This window comes from Lasioglossum baleicum, chromosome 6 (genome assembly GCF_051020765.1).
Source record: "Lasioglossum baleicum chromosome 6, iyLasBale1, whole genome shotgun sequence".
NCBI classification, from domain to species: Eukaryota; Metazoa; Arthropoda; class Insecta; order Hymenoptera; family Halictidae; genus Lasioglossum; species Lasioglossum baleicum.
Window position 1 is genome coordinate 442,458 of NC_134934.1, and position 18,325 is coordinate 460,782.

An 18,325-nucleotide genomic window follows, 5' to 3' on the forward strand; every position below is an offset into this window, starting at 1 on the left:
CCCGCGTTTCTGAATTTCGGGCGAGAGCCACGACCGGCGAAGTGCGTAAGGGCAAGCGTAGACCCTCCTGTCGACCTCGAGGTGACCTCCAACGAGACGTGGAAGAAGAGAGTTTCGCAGTTGCCGTCGTTAAGGCACTGGATGTTGGAGAACCTCGAGGACGCGTATAAGAGACAGGCGCACTATTATAATTTACGGCGTAGGGATAAGGAATTTAACGTCGGGGATAGGGTGATGAAGCGACAGAGAGTTCTTTCCTCGGCGGCAAATTATGTAGCGACAAAGTTAGTGCCGAAATTTATCGGCCCCGTCACGGTCACACAGAAGTTATCGCCGGGGGTGTACGTCCTAACCGCGGAGGACGGACGCACCCTCGGCAAAGCTCACATTGAGGATCTCAAGCCATACTTCCCCCCACAGCCACCATCGAACACCAATTAATACCGTAGGATCTTCTCGCTCCACAGATTACCGTCCTTACCGTCAAGAAAAAAAAAAAGATAGTAATATGGACGAACAAAGTTGGGTGGACGCTTGGATGCAGGCCCTACTGGGCCCTCAGAACATCGTAACGGAGGCTACAGCCGAAGTAAATGTGCCGGAGGAAACCTCCCGCGACGAAGGAGAGCCCACCGAACAGCAGGAAGAAAAGCCCAGCGAATCGCCGAACGAGGAAAGTGAGGAGGAGGCGGACACGGTGCAGTCGGAAGTAGTGATCCGGCGAGGCCTCCTGGCAGCCCTAAGGGCTTTGTATCCGTTTGCCATATCCGCAGGGGCCGAGGACTCCGCCAAGTACGTGGAGGAGATACCGGGGGGGGGGGGAGGCCGGAAAACCTCACCCCGATAAAAACCCCAATCCGGCGATCGCAACTCCGGGAGGAAGAGAGCGGGCTCATATTGGCTTGGGCCAAGGCCTTCGGCAGGGGAGGACCCCGGGGACAGGAGAGGTCAGCCCGGATGGCGAACCCGGTCCCGGGAAAGATGCCGGCCCCAGCAACCCAGACCAAGCCGCGACCGAGCCCGGCCGCGGTATTTATGGCCATCGTACCGCAAGCACCGGGAGGGAACAACACCCACCAGCGCGAAAGCATGGAGGCCAGGATGCAACGCATCCAGCAGGAGCACCTCCACGCGCTCGAGATGCCAGTCCCGGAGAGAAGGGAAGTAGCCCAGGGGCCGAACAGGGGAGAGGAGTGGGCGAGGGGGATGCCACTGAGCGGACCCAAGTGGAGGGGAGCCGCCAAGAAGAAGAGGGGCTGCGAGGTAGAGTTCGGGTGTTGGCGGCGCCACAGTATGGAGCACACCCACCACGAATGCCGCAAGCCACAGAAATGGGACTATTGTTTCCGGTGCGGGCGGCCGTTCTATACCGTCAAGACGTGCCCGGAGTGTAAACACTCCTGGAGGACGGGAGGGCCACGACACGACCGGGGGCCCAGATGTTAGGCGGGCGCCCAGCACCGAAGGAGAGAACGGCAGCACCGTCAACGCCCGACATAGAGAGTATAAGAAGACTGACGAAGGGAATCAGGGGAATACCAAAGAGGGTTTATTTATTTTAGTTTTGTGTGTGGGAGACCTTGCCGCGCCAACAGGCACGCAAAGGTTAGATTGTTTTTTTTATTTTTGAGGTCTCACACAAATTTGGCCGCACTTAAAGGTGCTACCATGTTCGTCCTTGCCGCGCCACGGCGCAGAATAAAAATGTTTGATAATAAAAGAGGGTAGTCGCTTCATTCACCTCTGCCCCGTCGTCGTCAAGCATCCGGGCCAAGCGGGGCCCGGCAGGAGCGTTAGTTTCGTTTCAGATGCAGGCCAGCAAAGTCAACAGGCCTCGTCACCAGGAAAGAAGTAAGAAGGTTAAGATTGCAGGTACTTGTCTGGGACTGGTGTTGTCGGGTTCGTACATGTCTCTATGTTGGTTTTGGGGTACACCACGGAACTCTGAGGATGATCGATCGTCACCGAGCCCACGAATGAAATGACCGGTAACTGCCAAGCGGTGTGCCCCGGTCTCCTTTAGGGGGGGAGGAGTTGTGACGTGGCAGCTTTGCCGACGTCTGTCCGAACCCTTTTAACCGAGACCGGGTCACTCGCGAGCCGATACGAATCGAAGCGAGCGTAGCGATCGATCTCCCTGGAGACAACCGGCCTCCAGCGGCGGAAAATTTATCGCATTTGAATGTCGCGCCGCTGGGCGCGACACGGAGTTTCAGGACCTGCTCCCTTGCAAGGGGAGCCGACACCTATCCGCAGCTGCTAATTGGCGAAAGCCATTACGGGAAGACGCCCGGCCGACCTATCACGCAACGGCGCGAACGAGGAAGACAACGGGGATTGGACCGAGCTCGGATTTACCAACCCGGAGATGCCGACGAGGAAATGACTTCGTAGGGACGCTCATCTGCCCAACCTTGCCGACTCTCACCCGGGAACAGCCACGAGAGCTCACCTGGAATAGCTCGGGTCCATCCCCTCGCCCTCGCAGCGTTATCGGACGCGGCCCCGAGAAAATGAACAATTGTCGGAGGCCCGGGTCCGAATTCCCTGAATTCGGCCCTGTAGCGAGGAGCCACGCGATAGGTCCGGCCGTCGTAGCAGCGAGGATAGATGAGGAAGTAGTGGGGGACGTCCCGTTTCCGCGTTCCGAGCCGACGCGAAGTGTGTCACTAGGACGTAGGACACAGTGACACGCGCACGTGTTTTGAAACCGCGTTGTTGTAAAGAAGTACTGTGCTACGACCGCCATTGTCGGGCTTGAGCCGTGCCGTTTGGTAAGTACGGGTCATATTGTTGCGAATAAAGTTCTGTGATTGCTCGTGTTGGCTCGGGACGTCTTTCGGAAGGTTCTGTAACCTATTTGCGCGGGCTAAGTGCTTCGGCGCGTCCGGGGTCCGAGACGAGTGTTCTCGCGCCGGCGCCGAAGCAGTGTGTCGTAGCGATCCCGAGTGGTTTTGCGGGACGTACGAATTTCGATTGCGGCCCTTTAGATTCACGATCCTCGGAAGTTCCACGGTGGGACGACGCGACGCGCCCGCTTCGATCTCGCTACGTGTTTGCCGTCCTCGCCTAGTCTCTTCGCACTGCGACGCGTATTCTATCGGGGCTCGGCGGAAATCGTGCCTTTCCAGGCTTGTATCATTCACGCGGAATCCTGTGACCGCCGAGTCCGACGCGAACCGAGAATATTACGCGCGAACGACCGAACACCCGTCGAAATCGATCGAGATCGCGCCGGCGGCCATCTTGTTTGCCACCGGCTCTCGCCGGTGGCCTGTCAACGTTAATTCCCGAGATAATAAACGATCTTTGTCTGCCGTAAATGTCTCGGTTCATTCTTTCCCTGTGAGAAACGTTCCCGTCGCGGGAAATGCCCCGTCCTTCATCCCACGTGTAACCTTGGACCCTTCTACCGCTATCCCAGGTCGCGCAATCCTCGTGTGTTCGGAAAAGTGATCCCTCGGGTTTGAACCCCGATTGTTTTCGTGCGGCACGAGTGCGTGCCTGGCGCCCGTAGGTTCCTTTTCGAGCGCTCGAGGGAGAACAATTTCGAATACGCGAGTGATTGTTTGTCCCGGGAGGACCACGTTTCGCGCGACCGAGCGTGGCCCGGCCGTCAGGCCATAATTTCCCGAGTCCGGCCACCGATTCTGTCGAGAACCGGTGAACGGCGTGACAAATTGGCGCCCGAACAGTTCAAATCTCTCGCAGAGGAAGCGATTTGAGAAAAGGCTTGTTCGTACCGACACGGGGAGAGGCGCGGGGCTCTCACAGGAGAAAATATATTATCGGCGAGGAAAGACGAGTCACAGAGACGAAGCAAGCCGCGGCGTAATAGAGACACGCGACCCGTGTAAACATTTTTTTTTCTCTCTCTCGTTCATTCAGTCGGGAGAATCGAGCCAGCACGGAATTGTATTACAATCTGATATTTACTGTCTGCAAGGTTCACCTTGTAAGAGTTTCGTGTGCCATTCCAGCGGCTGAGCGTAAATACCGGGTGACCAAAATTATAGGGATTAAATATTTGATTATTTAATAGATTACTATCTTGGAGATTTAATAGTCTATGGATCGCAGGATTTATTTATTTAATGGTTGAATAAGTTATTTATTTATTTATTAATTTATTTATTTATTGTAGAAGCTCTAGTCAGTTAATTTATTCAAATTATTTATTTATTAATTTATTTAATAATTTATTTATTGTGGACGGATTTTATTATTTATTAATTTTTTTTTTACGTCTCCGAAGGGGTTTAGGGAAGCAACCTTCGTAGTTTGTGGGGTCTCGCGGTCGGTTGCGTGGTACGGGCGACTATCGCACTTGCTGGTACGGGACGCGCCAACGAGTGCGACCCACCAGCAAGTCGAGGGTGCCCCTCGCAAACCGGCACGCGGGATATAGCACGCGGAGGTTGTACCGCTAAATCTCGCCCGAGGAGACACAAATTAATCAAACAATTATTTTGTTTTGACGGGGTCACCCGCCAAAAAGAAAATTACCGATATAATTTATGCAAAATTGATTGAAATTTGCTGTGTATTTTCCCCAAAAGAAAATTCTTGTCGCCCACCCACATGTTTTTTTATAATGTTTTTTTTTATGTGTAGTGTTGGGGGAGAATATGGTTTGAGGTGTCAATGTTGTAGCCTAGACGAGTGCCGTCTTAACCTCGATTAAATTAGTTCGGGTGTATTTGTGATTTTCGAGTTAAATTGGCAAAATATCGTACACCCCTCAAGTATGGATTACGACGGCTAGCGCGGGCCGAGAAAAGGAGGAGGGGGTACGACGGTTAGTTACGGTAAACGCGTATTAACACTGTCGACGGGCAGTAGAACGCGATTAGGGTACTCAATAGGATACTTACTCTTTCCTGCCGCGAAAAGTAGAAGGAGGAATTGCCGGGGGAAGGCCATGTAAGAAAAATCGGATTTTTCGTTTGCTCGCGGGTACAAAATAGATACGCGTTCTCTCTCTCTCGAATAATTTCCGCAATTAGCGGGGCCATCATTCGTGTAGCGCGGCCGGCGAACCCGATCCCTATCCATCATATCGTACAACCGCAACCAGAGTAGTCAGGTACCGAAACCCCGGACAAATGAGAAGCCTACTTAATATACCGAAAAGGGAACGATCCAACTCGGAAGAGCGATCGGTTTACGGAGACGCGATGGAACAGGAATGGGTATCCGAAGCGGGCCCCTCGGGGTACGTAAGGGGCAACAGAGAGAGGTCACCCCCTCACGAAGTAATCCTCCCAGTCCCCACATCCCGAGTACCGAGCGGAGCGAGACCTCGAGACCTTTATTACCAGGGAACACCCATCGTCGACATAATGCGACGATGGAAATTAAAATTCACCGGAGAACCGGAAGAGGACCCTGAGGAGTTTCTAGAAGATCTAGAGCTACAACGGGAGTATTGTAATATCGCAAGAAGCGACTTGTTACGTTGTTTAGCGGTATGTCTCGGGGGAACCGCAAAGCATTGGTACAAGGAGGAGGGGGCGGAGTGTACAACATGGGAGGAATTCGCGGAGGCTTTTAGGGAATTTTTCGGGGAAACGGACTACCAGGACACTCTGGTACGCAGAATAAAAGATAATTATCAGGAGAAGGATGAACCGGTACGCGAATACATTATGAAAATGTCGGTCTTATTTAAGAGATTACAGCCACCGTGGTCGGAACAGAAAAAGGCGAAGCGGTTATATTGGGGCGCAAGGCCATCCCTGCAGCGTTCCATAGCGATCGGTTCGATAGCTACGGTGAGAGAACTGCGTAAACAGTTAATTGAAGCTGAACGGGAGATAGAGCAAAGGAACAAGAATGGGCCGAAATCCTCGCGGGAGGACCGCCCCGGTTCCGCTTCAGATTCCCCCCGATACTCGCGCTCTAGATCGGAAACGCGGAATAGATCAGTCCGTTTCGAGTATGCGAACGCGGTAGCAACCACCAGCGGGGACGAGACGGGAGATTCGGACGCGAGTTCATTTAAATCTGCCGGGGGGAGCTCGAGATCTGGGTCGGGAACTCGCGAACCCAAGGCGGCGCTAAGGAAGAGTGTTCCACAAGCCACGCCGAAGGGAAGCGAAAAATCCCGATCCGGAAAAACATCACGGGACCCCTCGCGTGAGCCCCGCCCTCGCGCGGCGGAGATGACCGCAGCCGTAACAACAGGCCAATGGGACTCGCACGATAAACAGCGTGCGAACGGAGGGATTCGGCTGCAATGTTGGAATTGCCGTAAGACCGGTCACCTCTCACGCCATTGCCGAGAAGAACGTCGGTTACATTGTTACGGTTGCGGGGCGGGAGGTGTCACGATGAAACGTTGCCAAAGGTGTCGACCGCGATCGGGAAACGACAGGGGGAGTCAATCGGAGCGGCCGGAGAGACTCCACCCGAATTGATATCGGCCCGCGTAGTAACTGTCGGGGACAAATACCGCCCTCCTTTGCTAACCGTAAACGCATTTATCGGCAAAATGGCCACGCGCGCCCTAATCGATTCGGGGTCGTCCCTGACATTTGTTAGTCGGGACGTCCTCGGTAAAGTTAAGGGCACTAGTATCGAGCTCATTAAAGCGGAAAAACCGTGCTATTTCCTTCTTGCTACGGGGGCTTTAGATCGTGCCGAAGACGAGGCACAGTTTCAGTTAAGAATAGGCGAAGAGAGACGCGTCATAGCCGCGAAGGTCCTAGACAGTCTCGTGACCCCCCTACTGCTAGGTACGGATTCGATAGCGAAGTTCGGCATAGTAGCGGAATACCATAACGCTGTCTGGTATTTCGCGTCGCAGCCCGGTGATAGGTTCCGTTTCGAAGACACCCCCCTTAGCGCGGTATGTTGTGGTCTGCAGATTTTAACGGACAGTGAAAAGAGTCGCTTAGACGCCTTCCTCGAGTCCACGTTGCCGGAATTCGGCAAAATGACGGGCATAACGGACTTGATCAGCCACAGAATCGATGTGGGTGACCATCAACCTATTAAACAGCGATATTATGCCGTCTCTCCGAAAGTACAGGAGGCCATATACCTGGAAGTAGATAAACTACTGGCCGACGGCATAATAGAGCCGTCGCAGAGTGCCTGGTCAAGTCCGATAGTGATGGTCAAGAAGGCCAATGGTACGTACCGCTTCTGTCTCTATTTTCGGAAAGTTAACGAGGTCTCGAGGAAAGACGCGTACCCGCTGCCGCTCATGACACAGATTCTCGACAAATTATGTTCGGCGAAATACATTTCGACAATCGACCTCAGTCAGGCGTATTTTCAAATTCCCCTGGAAGAGAAAAGCCGGGAAATAACAGCTTTCACGGTCCCGGGGAAGGGCCTATTCCATTTCCGCCGCATGCCGTACGGACTGTCAGGCGCTCCCGCAACTTTTCAGAGATTATTAGACCGATTAATAGGGCCGGAAATGGAGCCGCACGCGTTTTCGTATTTAGACGATATTATTATCGTCACCAAGACGTTCACGGAACATCTCGTGTGGCTCGATAGAGTGTTGAATAAGATCAAAAAGGCCGGTCTAATAACACTGTCCAACACCAAATTTGATTTCAATATACTGTTGGGTCCTTCTTATAGAGTTTTTTGCGCTGATTCCGAATCTGGTTTTAATTTTTTTCCTATACGTCCAGTTTTTGAGAAAATGGAGTTTTAAAAAAAGACATATTTTTCAACTTTAAACAAATATTGTGATGTTATAATAAAAGATATTGAATTGTTGTTTACAGTAAAAGATTCTGTAGACTTTCCTGAATACAGTGATATCCAATATTAATACATTATGATTGTTTAAACATGTTTAAACAATGATTAAAGACGGAGATGCACCACTTTTGCACCAATTTTTGCGGATATTTTCGAATTTATCTCAAAAAATAAGGGTTCAGCGAAAAATTGAACTATACCACGCGAAAGAGCAGACTTTTATCTTGAGAAACCCCCCTGTGAAGTTTGCATGGTCGACGTTTTTACCGAACCAGAAAGCAAAATATCTTCGCCCGACATGCGTTGACGCCAGTGGTGCTCTTCCACTAGCGCGGTCGTTCGTCGGGATACGGCGCGGCGCGCTGCGGTGAAACGGCGCGTGGCTATAAGCGCGCAATTATGTCAGCTTACTTAAATGTAATATTTTATTAAATGTTATATTATTGTTATTTATTATTTATTAGTATATTTATTCTGTATAAATTATTTTATGTATTTTTTAATGTTAGTCTCTCGTTTATAGTATATTTAATACAAAAAATACCTTTTGTAACAAAAAAATAATTTATTCACACACTACACTATTACACTATTTACAATGCTAATATATATGTGTACACTATTCAGATATAATACACTATATCGATTTAATATGGAGCAAACTATTTTAATTATGTATTTAAGTCAATAAAAATAGTCCCGTTTATATTGTGTTTGGACTTATTTTACTCGGAAGAATCTCGAGTGTTCATTGGCACTATAATTACAATACATAGATAAGACGACAATTACTGAAAATAAAATTTTTCAGTCACCGCATTGCAGACTTTCCTTACATTGTATGTATTCCGTTGTCCGTAGACCGTCATTTATTTCAAAATATGTATCGTGTTGGTTCTTAAGAAAACTGATGCCAGAGTTCAGTTTCGGCTTTGTGTTTGTTGAAATCAGTCGTGTCAAGCATTTCAAATCTGCATTGCTACGTATAAAACTTCATAAAAAACATTTATAGTTATTTATAGTATTTTAGTTGTTGTGTATATAATATATGTATTTTAGTAGTGTATTATATCTGAATAGTGTACACATATATATTAGCATTGTAAATAGTGTAATAGTGTAGTGTGTGAATAAATTATTTTTTTGTTACAAAAGGTATTTTTTGTATTAAATATACTATAAACGAGAGACTAACATTAAAAAATACATAAAATAATTTATACAGAATAAATATACTAATAAATAATAAATAACAATAATATAACATTTAATAAAATATTACATTTAAGTAAGCTGACATAATTGCGCGCTTATAGCCACGCGCCGTTTCACCGCAGCGCGCCGCGCCGTATCCCGACGAACGACCGCGCTAGTGGAAGAGCACCACTGGCGTCAACGCATGTCGGGCGAAGATATTTTGCTTTCTGGTTCGGTAAAAACGTCGACCATGCAAACTTCACAGGGGGGTTTCTCAAGATAAAAGTCTGCTCTTTCGCGTGGTATAGTTCAATTTTTCGCTGGACCCTTATTTTTTGAGATAAATTTGAAAATATCCGCAAAAATTGGTGCAAAAGTGGTGCATCTCCGTCTTTAATCATTGTTTAAACATGTTTAAACAATCATAATGTATTAATATTGGATATCACTGTATTCGGGAAAGTCTACAGTATTGTTTGCTGTAAACAACAATTCAATATCTTTTATAATAACATCACAATATTTGTTTAAAGTTGAAAAATATTTTTTTTTTTCAAAGCCATGATTTTCAAAAACTGGACGTATAGGAAAAAAAATAAAACCAGATTCGGAATCAGCGCAAAAAACTCTATAAGAAGGACCCAACAGTATATTGAAATCACAAAAAAAGTTGAAATTTGTTGGACAGTGTAATCAATGCGAAAAAGTGCGAGTTTTGCCGACAGGAAGTCCGGTACTTGGGCTTCGTGGTGAGCCGAGAGGGGCTAAAGGTGGATGCGGAGAAAGTGCAACCCGTATTATCGTTCCCTCCGCCGAAAACGGTGAAGCAGGTGCGACGTTTCCTTGGAATGGCTTCTTGGTATAGAAGATTCATCCCGGGATTCGCCACACTTGCCGAACCATTAAATGGCCTTTTACGGAAAGATCGCGCATGGGAATGGAAGGACGATCAACAAACCGCCTTCGAATCCCTTCGAGACGCGATAGCCTCAGCACCTACCCTCTCGTGCCCAAATTTCGAAGTCCCCTTCACAGTACAGACGGACGCAAGTACGGTGGGACTAGGCGCCGTATTAACGCAGGAGGTCGATGAAGTCGATAGAGTTATCGCATTCGCGAGTAGATCTCTATCGGTACCGGAGAGAAAATATTCCGCCACGGAATTGGAATGCCTCGCGATCGTCTGGGCGGTGGAGAAGTTTCGACCCTACTTGGAGGGGTACGCGTTCACGGTGGTGACGGACCACAACAGCCTGCGCTGGCTTAGAACGTTGAAGAACCCAACGGGTAGGTTAGCACGGTGGGCCCTGCAGCTAATGGAATACGATTTTAAAGTGGTATATCGGCAGGGAGCCCTGAATAAAGTGCCGGATGCACTATCGCGAGCATTCGAGGGGGAGGGGGTCGAAGAAAACGGGACACACGTTGTGGCAACAATTCGAGCGAATTGGTACGAGGGGAAGTTCGCGGAAGTAGAGCGGAACCCGAATAAAAATAAGGACTGGTCCATTCGGGACGGGGAACTATTTTGCCGCCGTACCGATCCCCTCATCGCGGAAACACTAGGGTCAGATGGGTGTGAATGGAAACTGGTGATACCGGAGGAGCGCAGAACCGAGATCCTGCAGGAGGCGCATGACAATCCGCAGGCAGGGCATCTGGGCGTCGAAAAGACGTACCAGCGTATCGCGTCCCGCTATTACTGGCCTGGCATGTACAGGACAGTGGTCGAATACGTGAGACGCTGTAATACCTGTCAACTCACGAAGGTGGAGCAAGCACTTCCACCGGGGTTGATGGGTCGGCGCCGTGTTGACACGCCATGGTCAGTGGTAGCAGCGGACATAATGGGCCCGTTTCCGCCTAGCAGGACCGGCAATGTTTACCTCCTGGTGATCCAGGATCTATTCACGAAATGGATTGAGTGTGCCCCGCTCCGAAAAGCGACCGGCCAAAAGATTGCCGAGGCACTCGAGGCGTTAATCTTCTCGCGTTGGGGGACTCCGGACGTCCTATTAACGGATAACGGTACGGAGTTCGCCAACAAAAGTATTCGGGAGCTCGCGGAAGAGTACGGGATCCGACTCACTACGACCCCCCCGTACCATCCGCAGGCCAATCCGATAGAGCGCGTTAATCGAATTCTGAAGACAATGATTGTAGCTTACATCGGTAGGGATCACCGAGATTGGGACCTCAATTTACCGCAATTTAGATTCGCGTATAATACCGCGTACCATTCCGTACTACAGGCCTCTCCCGCGTTTCTGAATTTCGGGCGAGAGCCACGACCGGCGAAGTGCGTAAGGGCAAGCGTAGACCCTCCTGTCGACCTCGAGGTGACCTCCAACGAGACGTGGAAGAAGAGAGTTTCGCAGTTGCCGTCGTTAAGGCACTGGATGTTGGAGAACCTCGAGGACGCGTATAAGAGACAGGCGCACTATTATAATTTACGGCGTAGGGATAAGGAATTTAACGTCGGGGATAGGGTGATGAAGCGACAGAGAGTTCTTTCCTCGGCGGCAAATTATGTAGCGACAAAGTTAGTGCCGAAATTTATCGGCCCCGTCACGGTCACACAGAAGTTATCGCCGGGGGTGTACGTCCTAACCGCGGAGGACGGACGCACCCTCGGCAAAGCTCACATTGAGGATCTCAAGCCATACTTCCCCCCACAGCCACCATCGAACACCAATTAATACCGTAGGATCTTCTCGCTCCACAGATTACCGTCCTTACCGTCAAGAAAAAAAAAAAGATAGTAATATGGACGAACAAAGTTGGGTGGACGCTTGGATGCAGGCCCTACTGGGCCCTCAGAACATCGTAACGGAGGCTACAGCCGAAGTAAATGTGCCGGAGGAAACCTCCCGCGACGAAGGAGAGCCCACCGAACAGCAGGAAGAAAAGCCCAGCGAATCGCCGAACGAGGAAAGTGAGGAGGAGGCGGACACGGTGCAGTCGGAAGTAGTGATCCGGCGAGGCCTCCTGGCAGCCCTAAGGGCTTTGTATCCGTTTGCCATATCCGCAGGGGCCGAGGACTCCGCCAAGTACGTGGAGGAGATACCGGGGGGGGGGGAGGCCGGAAAACCTCACCCCGATAAAAACCCCAATCCGGCGATCGCAACTCCGGGAGGAAGAGAGCGGGCTCATATTGGCTTGGGCCAAGGCCTTCGGCAGGGGAGGACCCCGGGGACAGGAGAGGTCAGCCCGGATGGCGAACCCGGTCCCGGGAAAGATGCCGGCCCCAGCAACCCAGACCAAGCCGCGACCGAGCCCGGCCGCGGTATTTATGGCCATCGTACCGCAAGCACCGGGAGGGAACAACACCCACCAGCGCGAAAGCATGGAGGCCAGGATGCAACGCATCCAGCAGGAGCACCTCCACGCGCTCGAGATGCCAGTCCCGGAGAGAAGGGAAGTAGCCCAGGGGCCGAACAGGGGAGAGGAGTGGGCGAGGGGGATGCCACTGAGCGGACCCAAGTGGAGGGGAGCCGCCAAGAAGAAGAGGGGCTGCGAGGTAGAGTTCGGGTGTTGGCGGCGCCACAGTATGGAGCACACCCACCACGAATGCCGCAAGCCACAGAAATGGGACTATTGTTTCCGGTGCGGGCGGCCGTTCTATACCGTCAAGACGTGCCCGGAGTGTAAACACTCCTGGAGGACGGGAGGGCCACGACACGACCGGGGGCCCAGATGTTAGGCGGGCGCCCAGCACCGAAGGAGAGAACGGCAGCACCGTCAACGCCCGACATAGAGAGTATAAGAAGACTGACGAAGGGAATCAGGGGAATACCAAAGAGGGTTTATTTATTTTAGTTTTGTGTGTGGGAGACCTTGCCGCGCCAACAGGCACGCAAAGGTTAGATTGTTTTTTTTATTTTTGAGGTCTCACACAAATTTGGCCGCACTTAAAGGTGCTACCATGTTCGTCCTTGCCGCGCCACGGCGCAGAATAAAAATGTTTGATAATAAAAGAGGGTAGTCGCTTCATTCACCTCTGCCCCGTCGTCGTCAAGCATCCGGGCCAAGCGGGGCCCGGCAGGAGCGTTAGTTTCGTTTCAGATGCAGGCCAGCAAAGTCAACAGGCCTCGTCACCAGGAAAGAAGTAAGAAGGTTAAGATTGCAGGTACTTGTCTGGGACTGGTGTTGTCGGGTTCGTACATGTCTCTATGTTGGTTTTGGGGTACACCACGGAACTCTGAGGATGATCGATCGTCACCGAGCCCACGAATGAAATGACCGGTAACTGCCAAGCGGTGTGCCCCGGTCTCCTTTAGGGGGGGAGGAGTTGTGACGTGGCAGCTTTGCCGACGTCTGTCCGAACCCTTTTAACCGAGACCGGGTCACTCGCGAGCCGATACGAATCGAAGCGAGCGTAGCGATCGATCTCCCTGGAGACAACCGGCCTCCAGCGGCGGAAAATTTATCGCATTTGAATGTCGCGCCGCTGGGCGCGACACGGAGTTTCAGGACCTGCTCCCTTGCAAGGGGAGCCGACACCTATCCGCAGCTGCTAATTGGCGAAAGCCATTACGGGAAGACGCCCGGCCGACCTATCACGCAACGGCGCGAACGAGGAAGACAACGGGGATTGGACCGAGCTCGGATTTACCAACCCGGAGATGCCGACGAGGAAATGACTTCGTAGGGACGCTCATCTGCCCAACCTTGCCGACTCTCACCCGGGAACAGCCACGAGAGCTCACCTGGAATAGCTCGGGTCCATCCCCTCGCCCTCGCAGCGTTATCGGACGCGGCCCCGAGAAAATGAACAATTGTCGGAGGCCCGGGTCCGAATTCCCTGAATTCGGCCCTGTAGCGAGGAGCCACGCGATAGGTCCGGCCGTCGTAGCAGCGAGGATAGATGAGGAAGTAGTGGGGGACGTCCCGTTTCCGCGTTCCGAGCCGACGCGAAGTGTGTCACTAGGACGTAGGACACAGTGACACGCGCACGTGTTTTGAAACCGCGTTGTTGTAAAGAAGTACTGTGCTACGACCGCCATTGTCGGGCTTGAGCCGTGCCGTTTGGTAAGTACGGGTCATATTGTTGCGAATAAAGTTCTGTGATTGCTCGTGTTGGCTCGGGACGTCTTTCGGAAGGTTCTGTAACCTATTTGCGCGGGCTAAGTGCTTCGGCGCGTCCGGGGTCCGAGACGAGTGTTCTCGCGCCGGCGCCGAAGCAGTGTGTCGTAGCGATCCCGAGTGGTTTTGCGGGACGTACGAATTTCGATTGCGGCCCTTTAGATTCACGATCCTCGGAAGTTCCACGGTGGGACGACGCGACGCGCCCGCTTCGATCTCGCTACGTGTTTGCCGTCCTCGCCTAGTCTCTTCGCACTGCGACGCGTATTCTATCGAGTCTCGGCGGAAATCGTGCCTTTCCAGGCTTGTATCATTCACGCGGAATCCTGTGACCGCCGAGTCCGACGCGAACCGGGAATATTACGCGCGAACGACCGAACACCCGTCGAAATCGATCGAGATCGCGCCGGCGGCCATCTTGTTTGCCACCGACTCTCGCCGGTGGCCTGTCAACGTTAATTCCCGAGATAATAAACGATCTTTGTCTGCCGTAAATGTCTCGGTTCATTCTTTCCCTGTGAGAAACGTTCCCGTCGCGGGGAATGCCCCGTCCTTCATCCCACGTGTAACCTTGGACCCTTCTACCGCTATCCCAGGTCGCGCAATCCTCGTGTGTTCGGAAAAGTGATCCCTCGGGTTTGAACCCCGATTGTTTTCGTGCGGCACGAGTGCGTGCCTGGCGCCCGTAGGTTCCTTTTCGAGCGCTCGAGGGAGAACAATTTCGAATACGCGAGTGATTGTTTGTCCCGGGAGGACCACGTTTCGCGCGACCGAGCGTGGCCCGGCCGTCAGGCCATAATTTCCCGAGTCCGGCCACCGATTCTGTCGAGAACCGGTGAACGGCGTGACAGTGTATACACTAACATTAATAAAAATTCTTATTAATAATAAAAAAATATAAAAAGAAAATAAATAAACTAAGACAAATAAAAAACTCTGTTGATGCATTAACTAACACATATTAGAAAGAATAAGTTAAATATATCAAAATTAATGCTTTAAAAAAAGTTGAATTAAAAAAAAATAATTGAAAATTTATGTTCTATTGTGTGTGAAAGTTTTTATTTTACGATGTTTAGAAATGGTATGTGCATTCATTTCTAATTGACTATTATTTATAGTTTTAACGTAATCAGTTAGTAAAATATTTGAAAAAATTGATAATAATCTAAACAAAATATTGTGATAATCTTTACCACAAATGCATCTATCTAAAAATGCTAAATGGTATATATCTGATTGTATACTAATATATGTTAATTTACATAAAATATGTTTATGATTTTCAGATATTAGAAAATCTGATTCCAAATTAGGAACATTTATTATGGCCTCCATTATTGCACACATGTGAGTAAAAACATTTATTACATCTTCTGTAGGAGTTGAAAGACCACCCCTTTGTAAATGATCAAAATATACATTATTTACAGTTGTTCTCCACAATTAATAATTTGCATATATCACAATTTAATTTTTTTGCAACAGAATGGGACCCATAACCGGATATATAAATCTTAATGGAATCATCAACAATACAAGTGGATAAATAATCAGTGTCAAAAATTTCTGAAAAACCGCTGACATCAACAGGAGCATCACGAAGATCGTTACCATCGTCGTCGTCGTTGCAAATTTGGAATTTATTTTTTATATCAGCAAAAGAAAACGAACTTGCCGATTTTGAAAACATACGTTTTAATCTAATCTTTTTTTCGGCATGAATTGCTTCATCATATGATACGTATAATTATTTTGATACTCCAATGGTTCGAAATTACAAGCTTTTCTTTATAATTGTTTATCAAATTTAAGAAACCACTAATTAGATTAGAATCAATAAACTCTCTAACTAAATTTTCATGGTTTTCAATTATTCTTTCCCTGCGCTCTATAGGATCTTTTCTTTGTGGTAGCACACGTTTTGATGGCGAATTGGAAAAAATGGAAGGTATTGCATTTTCCATAAGTCTTGGACATCTGAACAAAACATTCTCCAGTACACCGTTAGGAGATGGAATATTCTGATACCTTTGGATATCAGTTTCTGCAAAATGCAGACTACAAACTGCAGAATATTTTGTCAGTGTCCAATTTTTATGGGGAATAGCAGCCATCCATTTCTTCCGCAATTGCTCATCTTTGGGGAATTTAAATACAGAAATATAATTATTTCCTTTAAGAGTAGTATCATAATTTCCCTTACAATTGGGGACACAACAACGCCGTGGCATTATTAACTAATAAATAAGGTATAAAACTTTTGAAAAGAACTATGTAAAACAAATTTTCGGAGAACTCTGTATGTATATGATTTTGTACAAATTTAGATGCTATACTATTAAAATGTTATTGAAATGCATTGAAAGAACAATAGATTGTATTAAGTAAATGTGCTAAAAAGTTAATAAAGAATACTTAGCTCCATTATTGCACGATGTGTACTACACACTGATGAGAACATTTGAAAACTACGCGGGAAACTGAAAGGCCGGTAGGGGAGATTGAGAGTCTGATTCAGTGGGTTGGGTTAGGTATATTGGTATATATATATCAATCGGACTCCCGCGTTGTTGCCATTTTTACCTTCAGCACGGCTAGTACTAGAGTAGGCTGTGACAATGCCTTGTCTCTCCTGCAGAGTCAGACAGAGAGGAAACAGTCGCTCGCAGGAGAGACAAAGACAGAGATATAACAATGCAGCTTGATTTTTCGATGAACTCTTTCCCATTTCCTGAAGCGAAGAAGCAATATTTTTGGATGCACTTTGCGTTGACATGTTCTCCGTGTTATTCCGCATCGCCGTAAAAAGCCCTTTTTTGGAAAAAATGTTCTGAAAAAATTTTCTTCTATAAAAACGTACGCTATTATTGTTTAAAAAATTTCAAGAAACAACTTGCAAAAAAGGGCTCTATACGGCGATCCGGAATAACACGGAGAACATTCCAACGCAAAGAGCATGCAAAAATATTGCTTCTCCGCTTCAGGAAATGGGAAAGAGTTCATCGTTATAATACTGAACAATTAGTATGCCATCATGGCTGCTTCGCTGTCGCGCTTCCCGACTTTCCGCCGCAGCGCTGTCGTCGTGTCTCCTGCTATTCTGGCACCGAGGGTAGAAACCCATGGTATAAACCGTGCTCCTGCAGGGCTGCGACGGAGAGGGAGATATGTCGCTCGGAGGAGAGACAAAGACAGAGATATAACCAAGCAGCTTGATTTTTCGATGAACTCTTTCCCATTTCCTGAAGCGAAAAAGCAATATCTTTGGATGCTCTTTGCGTTGACATGTTCTCCGTGTTATTCCGCATCGCCGTAAAAAGCCCTTTTTTGGAAAAAATGTTCTGAAAAAATTTTCTTCTATAAAAACGTACGCTATTATTGTTTAAAAAATTTCAAGAAACAAATTGCAAAAAAGGGCTCTTTACGGCGATCCGGAATAACACGGAGAACATTCCAACGCAAAGAGCATGCAAAAATATTGCTTCTCCGCTTCAGGAAATGGGAAAGAGTTCATCGTTATAATACTGAACAATTAGTATGCCATCATGGCTGCTTCGCTGTCGCGCTTCCCGACTTTCCGCCACAGCGCTGTCGTCGTGTCTCCTGCTATTCTGGCACCGACGGTAGAAACCCATGGCAGAGAGTATATGAGAGTGCTCACGCCCGGGTTTTGGCCGTGCCGCTTTTGTCTCCACATCATGTTTAGCCTGGAACAGCTCCTACATCATCTTTAGCATGGAACAGAACCTACATCATCTTTAGCAAGAAACAGAACCCACTTTACTGTTAGCACATCTGACGACATCTGTGTCGCTCGAATATTTCTCTTACGCCCTCTAGGATATATTCTGACTGGAGTGAGGAACAGGAGGCCACCAGAGGCCACCACAGAAGACACTGTGTAGGTATATTCCCTAGGTGACCAATAGGGAATGCGGCCTACTCCGCTCGAACCGGAGGAGTTGAAATGAAAATTCACTGCTACTCCAATACTGCTGAGATATATACTTTATTCACGCTAACGCGGCTGAACACGTGTGTATCGTACAACGTCAGGTAAGGAAGAAGGAGTCTAGGCGGAAGTACACCTAGGCACACATAGACACATGATGTCTAGAGGGGCGACTCGCTGTCGCAGCGCGCATGCTGCGATTGCCCGGCGGCACTAGCGCCGTGGCCAAGCGCGGAACTACATGTTGCCCCTACACACTCCCCCCCAAGAGAGCGGCAGCAATACAAAAATTTCGCTTTGAAAAATACAGACATTATACAGAAATTCTTAAATGCTACTTAAATCTACGCGCAACGTTTACAA

At 48.9% G+C, this 18,325-nt stretch overlaps 1 protein-coding gene across 1 annotated transcript; it reads right to left on the reverse strand.

The window, feature by feature from the left end:
• Nucleotides 1-15,194: 15,194 nt before the first annotated feature.
• On the reverse strand, nt 15,195-16,481 carry LOC143209396 (THAP domain-containing protein 1 A-like). Its single transcript, XM_076424972.1, has one exon. It carries the CDS (start codon nt 16,239-16,241, stop codon nt 15,741-15,743), a length of 501 nt encoding a protein of 166 aa, XP_076281087.1. The 5' UTR covers nt 16,242-16,481; the 3' UTR covers nt 15,195-15,740.
• Nucleotides 16,482-18,325: the final 1,844 nt, after the last annotated feature.

Coding starts and splice junctions, on each gene's coding strand:
- LOC143209396 (XM_076424972.1), bottom strand. CDS start 16,241: ATGCCACGGCGTTGTTGTGTCCCCAATTGTAAGGGAAATTATGATACT.